This window comes from Vulpes vulpes, chromosome X (assembly GCF_048418805.1).
Source record: "Vulpes vulpes isolate BD-2025 chromosome X, VulVul3, whole genome shotgun sequence".
NCBI lineage: Eukaryota > Metazoa > Chordata > Mammalia > Carnivora > Canidae > Vulpes > Vulpes vulpes.
This window is the reverse complement of record NC_132796.1, coordinates 4412531-4424621: the sequence shown is the minus strand read 5'-3', so window position 1 is coordinate 4424621 and position 12091 is coordinate 4412531. Positions and strand designations below refer to the sequence as shown.

Sequence of the window (12091 nt, the reverse complement as noted above, 5' to 3'; positions counted from 1 at the left end):
TATACATCGGTGTGACGTGTAAAAGCGCTTCCGTTTGCTTAGTCCCCCAGCACACACTCCCCCCCCCCTCCCCCCCCCCCCCCCCCCCCCCCCGCCGCGTGGTCCGAAAGTCCAGCCGCACTGAGGGCGTTAAACGTCGAGCGAACTGATCCGCTTCCAACCCAAGGTTGTAAGAGTGGTTTGCGATGGTTCCCGCGTGGCAGGACAGCCAGGCCTCACCCGCGATGGGCTCGCCGGCTCGCTCCCCCGCGGCTCCTGAAGCCACAGGACACGCTCTGCGCGATTTCTGGAGATATGCACGTGGAAAGGGAGGCTTCTGTGCGCTTGCAGCCGTGCCCGGGGGTGGGAGGTGTGGAGAAACGGCACTTGCAGGTTTGCTGAGAGCGGGAACAAGGATGGAAGGTGTGAAGTCGCCCTGCTGGGTCCCCGAGGTCGCCTGCGGGGGACACACCAGAGCACGTGCCTTCCCTGCACGCGGCCACGTGGGCCCGGCCGTGTCCTGCAACCCAGCGAGCAGCGGGCCAGCTGGGGACATGCACACACGCAGCAAGACAGGCAGCACTGGGCCGTCCGTGCGGGCCCAGGAAGGGATCCAGACGCTGCCGCTGGGCGCTGAGCCGAGTCGGCGAGTGACAGGAGCAGCCTCCGCTCAGCTTGGTGCGTCCTGGGTGGGTCCGGGGCTGCACCCCCTGATGCTGCCACAAGCACACGTAAAACGGTACATGTCGGCGAGGACGCAGGGCACAGTGTCCCGTGGCCTCAGCCTACACGTGTCCTCATGAGCTGCTGCGCTGCCATCGGCACATCCTGCAGGAACGACATGCGTTGTGGGGGGCGGGTGACAGGTCTCCCCACCAGGTCACTCTCTGCTCCGCATGGGGAGGGATCCCTTGGGCTGTAGCATTCCCGGGCCCGGGGCAGCCTTTCTCTGACAACATCCATCTCCCCCTGCCCCCCGCCACAAAAAAAAAAAAAACCCAGGAAAACCCAAATATAGTATATTCTGAGATGGAAATGTGTGGAAATGTGTTTGGGGGAGATTGGTCTCAGGAGTTCGTAGTTCCCAGGGGATTTCACAAAGAGTCTGTTGCACAAAAAAAAAAACTACAGGTGAATCGCTTGCATTTGCCTAAATTGCAGAAAGCTTCTATTTTATGGTCTAAATCCCTGAGGCGTCTCGAGGGAAGAATTAAAGTGCGTTTGCAGGAATGCACGTCTCACGCCAAGCTTTCCGCGTGCGTCCTCAAGGACACCGGCCAGAACCGCCTTCCCACCCAACGCGCGACGTAGCGTCATCTGCCGTTGGCGAAGAAGATGCTCCTTTACTCGTCATCAGCTGCGGATGTTAAGATCTACTGAAGGCTTTTGAACGCTGTTTGCGCTCCCGCTGGTGCGCCGGGGATCGTGGCGGCGGGCACCGCGACACATGCTGATACGATGGCACGTCAGCCCGCGGCTCACGCGCATCTGCGGAGTGGTGCACGGGACCCGGCGCCCCTTCCGATCCGTGTGCCCTGGAACCGCCCGTGCCCGCTGAGCCTCTCGTGTTACGTTTACAGGCCTCCACGAATTTGGGCCACGGAAGCCCCAAGTCTGGCTTTGACCCTGTGTGTCTTACCTGTCGTTTGTCCCCTGGGGTCACTGGGGGGTTCTCGATGGACCACTGGGGCGGTAAGAGGGACACAGGCTCCCAGTCTGAGATGCCCACAGGGCCGGCTTTGCCCGGTGCCCCCCCCCACCACGCGCCCCGTGCACGTGTGCAATGCAGGAGGCGAGGCGGGCTCCGGGCCTGCGTCGTGTCCCCGCCTGCACCGCTAGCGGCTCGCTCCCTTGGCCTGGTTTTCCCGGTCACACTGGCAGGAGAGGCCGGAGGACGAGCAACACATCTGAAGCCACGGCTTCCAGAGAACGTTGCCCAGCGACAACTGATTGGGGACGGCCTGCAGGGTCTCGGCGTGGCGGTCGGCCGCCTGCTGCATGACTGCGAGGATGTCGCGGAACCGGGGCTCGGTCGCCGGTGACAGCGGGCTCCTCTCCCCGGGGTCCTTGGCAACATCGAAGAGCAGCGGCGGGTGGTGGCGGCTGACGAAGTGCCCGTGGCAGAAGCACACGTGCGTGGAGAAGCAGCCGTTGGCGCCCTCGGGGCTGAACTTGGGCGTGAAGAAGAACGCCTTCCAGACGGACGTGCCTGCGGTTCACAAGGACACAGGTTGGCGGGCTGGGGACACGTCAGCACGGGGGGGGGGGTAGGTGCGGCCGCAGGTGGGGTGCCAGGCCCTGGCGTCACCGAGCGCCCCGCAGGACAGGAGGCCCAGGGCTCACACACGCAGAGCGGGGCATGCACGAAGCGGGGCTGCGAGGAAGCGGTGCTCAAGCAGTGCTCCGCGGCACACCTGCAGGTGCCTGTGCGTTGCCCCGTGGTGCTCACAATCTGCCCCCCTTGCATGTATCTCTCTGTCTCAGTCTCTCTCCTTCCTCGTCCTTTTCCCCAACCCCCTGAAGTCTCAGGGATGCTGTGCAGACAAGAGGTCAAGGAGCCTGTTTGTTCTGTGTCTGGGACCGCCGCTGCGGCGTGGAGCGGCACAGCGGCCACCCGGACAGCGTCCTCGGACCAACACATTCTGGGCTCCCAGCTCTGCTGCCTCCCCCTCTCTGAGCTTTTCAGCCTGCGGCCTGTGTTTCCCTCTAAGGCCTTCCGGACGACCGAGGTTCCCCGCTCATTGCAACAGGAGAGATGCTAAAAGTGCACGCACACGCATGCATGCACGCGGCCACCACAACGGTCCTCCACACGCTAAGGCCTCAGATAACATCTTACGCCCTCTAAACCGAGAACGCCTTAAAGGAGCAACTCAAGAATGAGATGAGCCTGGTCATGAGGATGGGGAGCAACCACAAATGGGCAGTAGCTGGAAATGTCCTGATACCCGACTGGGACTGCGATTGGCTGTGCTGAGCTGCACACGTTTGCTAAAAATCGTGGAACTGGAATTTTACGGTAAGTGATGTCTTTTTTTTTTTTTTAAGTTATTATTTATTCATGAGAGACACACAGAGAGAGACAGGCAGAGACACAGGCAGAGGGAGAAGCAGGCTCCATGCAGGGAGCCCGACGTGAGACTCGATCTCAGGGCTCTGGGGTCACACCCTGAGCTAAAGGCAGATGCTCAACCGCTGAGCCACCCGGGCGCCCCGATTTTTTGATTTTGAACCTCACTTACCTCTCGTGCGGCTACGGGGATCAGAGAGGAGCTAACAAAGATCTGCCTATGCATCATGGAAATTCTAATAATAGCCAAGATTACGTCACCAAACAAGGAATAAAACCTTCCCTACCTCCTGTTTCGCAAAGAAGGCACCTTTGAAAAAATCGGACACGAATACATTTCTTTGCAATGAATTCTATTATCCTACAGCTTTTTGTTCTGGTTTTGTTTTTTTTTTAATTTTTAAATTTTTTAATTAAAAAAAATTTTTTTAATGCTTTTTTTTTTTTCTTCTTTAAATCACAGTAGAAAAGTTTCCGGCAAAGTCAAAGTGAAAACGTAGCCGGATTTGTGGGGCGGTCTGGGTTCAGCGTCAGGCGATAGCCGCGCGCCGTGGATTTTCGCGTGACCCGCTGGGCCGGGGGCTGTCGCCTTAACGCGAGCATTTACCTTACACGCTGTGTTCACAGGCTCGAAAATCGGTAACGGAATCCTAGAGCCAAGTATCCACCTGCTTTCTAAGATAGATTTTTATCCCCAGAATCAAGCTGGCGTCACGCTGAATTTTTAACAGCACCGCCTCATCGGCCCCAACGTGACGCCGAGGCTTCCGACGCACACTGCCCAGTCCGCTGAAGCTCAAGATTCCCACCGAAACGCGACACACCTTATGCGTGCGACCGTAACGTGATTCTGCGATTTCTCCCACAATGTAATGGGAGTGGTGATATTAGCTCCTGATTAGATTATGTCATTCAACTGGCTGAGACAACGCAAGTAGGTAATTATTATAATCACGGAATTATTAAATTATAGAGGAGACACTGCAGATTAACAGTTAAAAGGGATCTCGTGTTTCAGAAGGGCGGAAACAGCACCGGAGCTCCCACTGTTTGGACAATAAGTGTTTAATAAGGCTGGGATTGCGGCACGCGGGCCTCCCACTAATCAGAACAAGCGCGGTCAGTGCTAATTCCCTGGTGCCGGTGACCTGCTGCGGAGCCAGCTCGCTCTCACGGAGCAACACAGCCTGGATCTGCGGCGCCCGCGGACTCCCGTCACGTCAGCCACATTTTAATGGCACATGGGGCAGATTCCTGAGCAAGCAGGGGCGGCTCCCCTGCAACTACATCCTGACCCTAAATTTCTGTTTTTTTCTCTAATAAAGTATTGTGAGCTCGGGCTGCAGGCTCCTTATCTTTGAGCATTAAGGAGGGCAGCCCGGGTGGTGCAGCGGTTTAGTGCCGCCTTCAGCCCTCGAGACCCGGGATCGAGTCCCACGTCGGGCTCCCTGCATGGAGCCTGCTTCTCCCTCTGCCTGAATTTCTGCCTCTCTCTCTCCCTGTGTGTCTCATGAATAAATAAATAAAATCTTTTTTAAAAAAAGCATTAAGGAGGGCATGTGACGTGACGAGCAATGGGTGCTGTGTACAACTGACAAATCGAGGAACGCTACATCGCAAACTGAATATGTGGGCTAACTGAATTTGTGTTAAAAAAAATTATGGACAACGTCCCTGCACATAGTACAGCAATCAGTGGCAACCTCCTCTCAAAGTAGGTCTGCGATGAGGCAGCCCACCCACCCACCCAACGAGTGCTGGCTGACACGCAGCCCCACACGGATGACAGTCACGCTTCCCCACGCACTTCTGCATTCCCAGTCTTGGGCCCGTGCACCGTGGCCTAGGTCATAAGTAACGCCTGGGCACGGCGTTTGCGGTGTTTTGCTCACTGACAGGCACTCATCCGAGCACGGAGGGTGCCACCTACTAGGCGCTCAAACACATTTGTGGAATAAATGGATAGATGAAGTATTGGATAAGCAGCCACAAAACCATGGGCGCTGGCCAACGAGCACTGCTAACCAGTTCCAGCGACAACAATGAGGCAAGTCAATAATAAGCCATAAAACTCCTGGTGTGGAGACCCCTGAGCCAGGCCCCAAAATACTGCCCTGTCTCCTTTCCTGCTGCCGGGTCAAGGCCGCAGACGTTCGACAGTCGCACAGGACGGAATGTCACTTGTGTGCGCGTCAGAGAAGCAAATTTTACCCAAGGGCCAGCTGCCTATGGGAATCTGGGTCTTGCTTTTCTCACGTACTCCTATTTTCTCTCTCTCTGTTCCTTTTTGTGTTTTTTCCTCCACAGGGTGTGCCTCTCCAGCCCCTGATCCAATATGTTCCTTCCATCTTCTCTGAATGGGGTGGTGGTGGGGGTGATGGCAGCGGTGGGTACAGTGGGGTGGGGGTAGGGGTGGAGGGTGGCTTTACAGAAATGCGATTCTGTGAGGTTCAGGACGTGATAATCACATTTCCTTCACTAGGCACGAGTCACAGACACCTCATTCTGGACGTTTCCAGCAGGCCCCGTATAAAAATAAGCACGAAGGGGGACGCTTCCCATTCTCTGGATGACTCAGACCTCACTGTGTCAATTAATCTGGAAAAAAAAAAAAAAAAAAACCATGTCCCTACGGACATTTGGAATTACAAGACACACTGATGAGATACAGCAAACAGAACGCTTCCAGGTCCAGAATCCAAAACCCGTGCTTGTCTCCTATTTATCTTCCAGAAAACACTGCGGGCAAGCCGCCTGGATTTGAAGGAGCAGCTCTGAAGGGTACACCCGCTGTGATTTCGGTGGCTAATGGAAGAGTTGTGATTTTGCACTTGAAACATAATGGAGAGGCTGCTCCTTAAAGAAGCCTTTGGTAAACTGGCGGGGTGCGTGGGGTGGGGAGCGGGAGGTGTTGAAACCCAGTACGATCGCCACCCCGAGCTCAACAACGAGCCGTCAGGTGGGAGGTCCAGCAGAGCGTAGCCTCTAGGATCAAGACCCAAAGCGTGACAGAGAGAGAGAGACAGAGAGAGAGAGACAGGGAGGTCTCCTTCACTGCTGAAGATGAAGCCGGAAATCCGTGCTCCGTATCCACCCGGCGGAGACGGTGCTCCACACGCTCCCGTGCATCTTAGTCACCTCAACGTCGCTGCCCTTCTAAGTGCCAATACAAAGAACTCTGGAGCCTATCCCTAATACCTCGGATTATGGCTTGGTCGCACCTGTCCCTTTACACCTGTTACAAACACGGCTCCAAAACTGGCATCGGAAAACCCAAATTCTCTCCCCTTTGGGGCAGAGTGCACCACGGAAAGAACACCAGTTTTCAGACAAACGAGGACAGGGAAGCATCTGAACTGAGCTCGAAGGTCTGACTCTAGCCCACGACCCTGCCACCTCTGGGCTTCGGAGAGAAAGGCACACACACATCCTAGATGCCGTTCTGCGGGACAGCGCAAAGCTACAGGAGTGCAGAAAGCACTAGACAGCAGGCACAAGGGGAACGTTTCAGGGGAACCTTGGCGGTGCTCACCAGCTGCTAAGCATGACCCAAAAGGCAAAAGAGGGAAAATCCTTTCAGGCAGATGATGCTGCACACAGCAGGGGAGGCTGCTGTGGCTCCAAGTCATTATTGAGAAGGAGGCTGTGCCAGGGGTGTGAAGCTGGGCAGCCAGCCTGCAGGGCACGAAGGAAGGAGTCTGCAACCTGGAGCTTCCTCTGCCTGGCAGGAAGGACTGCCAAGATCCAGTGATGTGCCAGCAACAGCACCAGAAGGAACAGGAAAAGACAGGACCAGGAGGAGCTCAAGACAAAGCACCGTGACCCTTGGAGGCACCCCTCGGCCTTTACAAAGCAAAGCCCACTTGCGGCTTCATCTCCTTGCAAGGCATTGGTTGCGAATGTACTACAAGCGTGGAGAGCTCTGTTTTACTCACTGTTCCGAGGATGCCAGCGCACGGCATTTAAGTAGAAGTTGCAGTAATGGAAGAGAAACTCGTGATCCGAGTGTTGGGTCTTCCCCTGAAGCAGTGGCATCAGGTCATGGCCATCGATGATTCTGTGGGACAAATCAAGCAGGCATCAGGTGGTGAACGGCCACACCATCCTTGGGCTAAATCATCCCAACCTTTGAGTCGTCCCTCCAGCAAATGAGACCGTGATGGAGCCACCTCGTTATCATTCAGCAACCAATGGAGAGAACACTCACTGACCTCCTCGGGTGCCACATGCAACTTCGCGGAGCCAGTTCTGCTCTTGTATGAACTCCTTTAACCCTATAAGCTGCACCATGAGTTGGGGCCATTATCATCCCATGGCGATGAGGTGGAGGAACATCAACCAGAAAGCGTCAATGACTTACCCAAGGTCACGGGATGAGGACCAGCCCATGGGATGGAAACCCAGCTGATTACTGGGCATCTGTGCTCTCAACTGCTCTCCCTGCTGCTCGTCCTAGACTCAATTTCCGCCTATTACCTCAGCACGCAGGAAGCTTTATTCACAAAGTATAGCTCTATGAAAAATAAGAACATCTAACAATTTGGGTGACAAAAAGGTAAGACTTAGCGTGGGAGCATCTTGGATTGGAAAGACGTCAGCGGAACCACATTTCTCAATGAGAATTAATTTGTGAATAAATAGTAATGATGACGATAGTAAACACCCTCTGGTTGCATTGTTGCCAGATGCAAATATCTCTCCTAGGCCTGGGTGTGTACGCAGACCAAGGGGAACTTTCCGGACTGCAAACAACTGATAATATCCAATTGGTCATGAGCAAAAAAAGATGATCTGGCAGTTAAAGAATGAAAAAAAAAAAAAAAAGCCAAACATATTTTTTTGATACCACACTTGATCTTAGCCAAAAGGCCGAGAAGCGATCAAACATTTTGTTTTGAGTTAAATATTCATTAACAGCCACTAGACCAATGGGAATCATTGATACCATTAGGCTCTGTTATCAAAAAGAGGGACAGAGACCCACTTTGAAAGAATTACATGGTTTCCCCTGAAGATTATCTTTCTCTGATAAAAAACCCTCCATCCCTGTGATCCCTTATGATGAGGAATTTAGAAACTGGAAGTCAGACTTGGCTGTATAATTTGGGTTAGCGTTCTTGAGAGGTCCCCATCCCCTGAGCTTTGTGTGTGGTTTATTTTGGTGTCACTAAAAACCCCCGTCATGTAATTACAGCCCTGTTGCTTAGCACTGCTCCAGCCTCAACCCTCGTTATTAATCACGAGCTCTGCGGAAGCCTTTGGAATGAAAATATTCTATTATTGTGAGTTAAAAATAAGAACAAAAGGCAGACTTGGCCCCCTTCCCAAGCCCATGTTCCCGTTGGCCATGAGAGGAGGAGAAGGAAGCGCGGTAGACAGGCGGTTCTATTGAGAAGTGGCGAGCGCTCTCTGAAACACGATTTCTGTGCTGAAATGGCAGTCATTGTGCCTTGGTCCTTTCAAATCCCTTTCGAGAAGGGCTCAGTCCTTACGAATATGCAAAGCTGCATGGGTGGAAAGAACGGAAGGATGTGCTAGAGTGGGTAGGCGTAAGAGCTGGAACAGGAGAAGCCCCCGCCATGGTGAAAAATGGCCTAGAGGTGGGGACAGAAGGACACACCTGTGCTCCCAGGACCCCCAACTCAAGTGCACAGCAGACCTTTCCAGGTAGCACTCAGGACGGAGAACGCGACTCCATTCCCAGGACACAATCTCTACCTACCTCTACTTGCTTGTGCTTTGGATGTAGACATAGAGGCGGGTTTTTTTTTTTCTTTTCTATAATATCCTACACCTAATGTGCTCATTGCTAGAAGCGGGCAATAAATCACGCTGCTGTGGAAAGCTCACCGTTTAAGAGAGCGACAGAAATATGGCCTGTCAAGACGAGGCTCATTTCTGCCATGAAAAATTGACAGTGACCCTACTGCACTCAACTTTTAAACGGTGTCTAAGCTATCAAAATACCCAGGATTGTTCTAAACCACGTGTGCGAGTCACACTTAGCGACGGCCATAACCCCGAGACAACATGTGTCCCCTGACGTGGCCCGTAGGGAAATGTTGCCGTAACGTCACGACCTGGGGGACTGGGGCCGAGGCCCTCTGAAAATGACAGGAAGCACTGCTGTTTGGTATCCCGAGTCTCCTTAATCGGCCTTCGGTGTCGGCAAACTCAAGTTTTCATAGCAAGTGTGCGCACACAGCTGCTGCTATGACGCTGGATGGGTTGTTTCACAGCGTCCGCTTGATCCTGGGAGAACTGTGTTCATCGGGGGTCGTGTTTAATTTGGAGGGTGAGGTAGGAATATTCTCCATGGGTTCCTGCCCCACAACAAGGGTGACGATTTCACGCATTTGTTTCCAAGCATGGTGATTTCGGAATGTCCGGTCAGATCAAATCCCATAGGGATGACTCCCACATCGCGGCAAAGAGCATGTTTTTGGGAATGTTCCTTGGGCTAAAGTGAAGCTCGTTCCGCCCTGGACGTCCTGGCCTCTCTCTGAGCTCTGAGCCAGTGAACCAACTGCCTGGATGTTCCTTCCTCGGCCTGGCTGGCTCGCAAAAGGATTTGGGGATCATACAACAAGCGAAAGCTTTGCGGGTGAGAGAAGACACCATTTTTGACACAGAATCTTGGACCCGTGTTTGTAGAGTTAGGCTGCGCGGTACTCAAAATCCAGGGATTTCTTCAATGTAGAAAGGGGACAGTGAAGAAGACATTTTTAGGAGAAAGTACATGCATCCTTCGTAACATAAAGGAAATCCTAAATTCTATCCCATTTTGGGTAGAGTGCACAATTTAAAGAACACCCAGTTTGGGGCATATGATGACATCGAGACGTTTGAGGTTTGAAGATCTAAATGTAGCTCATGATCTGCCGCCTGTGACCCTTTGGGAAGGAAGTCACATAAACATCTAATGTCTCCCCATGAAGAGTTTCACCTTTTATTCGGCAAAACACAAAGGAACTAGTTTTATTTGTTGGATTCTATAGAAATATTCTCCTGCGGTTGCCTAGCTATCGGGCAGCAAAATTAATTTATTAAATTAAATGTCTTCATTGGACAAAAACGGTATCAAGCATTCAAGTGTCTTCTTAAGTTGAAAAAAAACCATGAATTTTTATTTTATTCTGTTTATGGGATCGGAGACCTAGGTATGTCACCTGTAAAATCTGATTCTCAAGGATGTCGGCGCCCCCTCTCCTTCCCACCCAGCGGAACGGCCGATGGCCAGAATTTAGATGGTTTCCAAAGGTTTAACCAATTAGGTCATGCTGCAATTCTTTATCACCAGCATCTGTGAACAAAGAGCACGGTCACAGACTTCCTATGGCCATATTCTATCCGCTTGCAAAAATGTGATGAAATGTTTTTCATTTTCGGGAATTAATACATTTCATCATACATCCTTCTTATGTATGTGCTTGTTCCTGATGTTTTATATCACACACACAAGAAGGTTGCCCTCCATTTATTTCCAGAATCAGCTCATTTGGAGACACAGGGGGAATGATTTTTCTGAACACGCCTTAGGGTAATGGCCACCACAAGTTCTTTTGATCAACCGTGCCGTTGAATGCAAATGGATCACTGAAGTACGTGTGAATGAGAAATTCACCGTGGAGAGGAATCTCATACGGGCACGCCACGGGGTGGAATTAGAGAATTATTCTCACAGTAGCGCTGCGACTCTGCAAAGCGAAAATCTCCTCTGTGTATCCCCGAAGCACTGCTCTTTTGACCTAAGTAGAAACCCTGCATGGAAGGGCTTCTCATCTCCCACCAAGCTCTGATTGGTCAGGACGGCCACCCACTAGACACCAAACGCTTCTTGGGAACAACAAGGTTGTACCTGAGGGCTACGGGTCTTCTGAACAGAAATCCTCCTGTTCCAACAAAACACACAGAAACACGTGAGGGCACCTCATTAAGTCCTCATCAGACAGCTTGCGTTCGACCCTTGAAATGAGTTTATTCTCCTGAGAAATGTAAATCTAATACTGCTCAAGCAAGAAATCGGGGAAGCTGATTTCCACCAATCTCTGGGGGGAGAGAGTAAAGACTATTTTCTGAAGAACAGATATTTGTGAATCGTTTATGGATGGATATACCTATGGAGATACGGTCCAGATGCTTTCGCTGAGGATTTCCGATGACATTAATCCATTGTAACAATATTTTTGGTAAAAGATCCATGATGAACCTCAGAGCAGAATTTGTCACAGCAGCACCACTAACATGTTTCTGGGTTCTTTGTTCTGTGAAGCCATCTTGAGCCTTGTAGGAATGTTTAGTTGCATCCCTGGCCTTTGGATGCCACTAGATCCCAAAGGTACTTCTTCCCTGTACAGTGTGGCAGGATCACCAAAACCAGCCAGTATTCACTCATGTACTCGGCGTGCTCTCGTGCTTTCTGAGTCAAGACAATGAAAGTCAAGACAATAAAAAACATTTCCAGACATTGTTAAATGGCCCCGAGGGGAAAGAGTCAACCCAGTGAGAACGACTGCGTTAGATGATCCAAGTCTCCAGGGCAGATATATAAGGTTGTTCTCTGGATCTCATTGGTAACATGGTCTAAGTAAGACGTTGTGTGAGTAACTGTTATGTCCGTGAAGGATCTGGAAGTAGATTTCCATTTTCTCATCGGCAGAGTCTCTAGGATGATGGTGGCATCTCATGGGGTCTTGCATCCCAACCCAGAGGCAGCATCCTTGCATTGACCTTGGTCAACAAGCATTAGTGAGATCCATGCAAAGAATCCCCAATATTGCAAAGGGGGTCTTCCCAATGTCATGGCTCACACATGAAATACATTGGGCCTGCCAAAGACAGAGGCTGCTTCCTTCTTCCGTGGGCACAAAGAACACAGGCTGGCCTCCATGAGCCTCAGATTGCGGTGGTCAGGAGATGCGAGCAGCAACATTTCCCTTAAAGGATCTTCCTCTTTGCTCTCATCTTTCCCTTCCTGTATTTTTCCCCGATTGCACGGAAGCCCATTGAAAGATGCCGTGAAAGCCAACGCACTGCTGATTT

At 51.8% G+C, this 12091-nt stretch overlaps 1 protein-coding gene and 1 pseudogene across 7 annotated transcripts in view; both read right to left on the bottom strand.

The window, feature by feature from the left end:
* Positions 1 to 12091, bottom strand: part of STS (steroid sulfatase) — a 279363-nt gene that overhangs the window by 136273 nt on the left and 130999 nt on the right. For 6 of the 7 annotated variants that reach the window (XM_072743588.1, XM_072743583.1, XM_072743582.1 and 3 more), the window contains 2 exons: positions 6985 to 7106; positions 13 to 2188 (listed from right to left, as the gene is read on the bottom strand). In XM_072743588.1, coding sequence (XP_072599689.1) covers positions 1815 to 2188; positions 6985 to 7106 — 496 coding nt within the window. In that variant the 3' untranslated portion in view covers positions 13 to 1814. Of the gene's footprint in view, positions 1 to 12; positions 2189 to 6984; positions 7107 to 12091 lie in introns of those variants that run through there. The other variant, XM_072743587.1, reaches the window with a different exon arrangement.
* On the bottom strand, positions 7757 to 7930 carry LOC112932395 (U2 spliceosomal RNA; annotated as a pseudogene).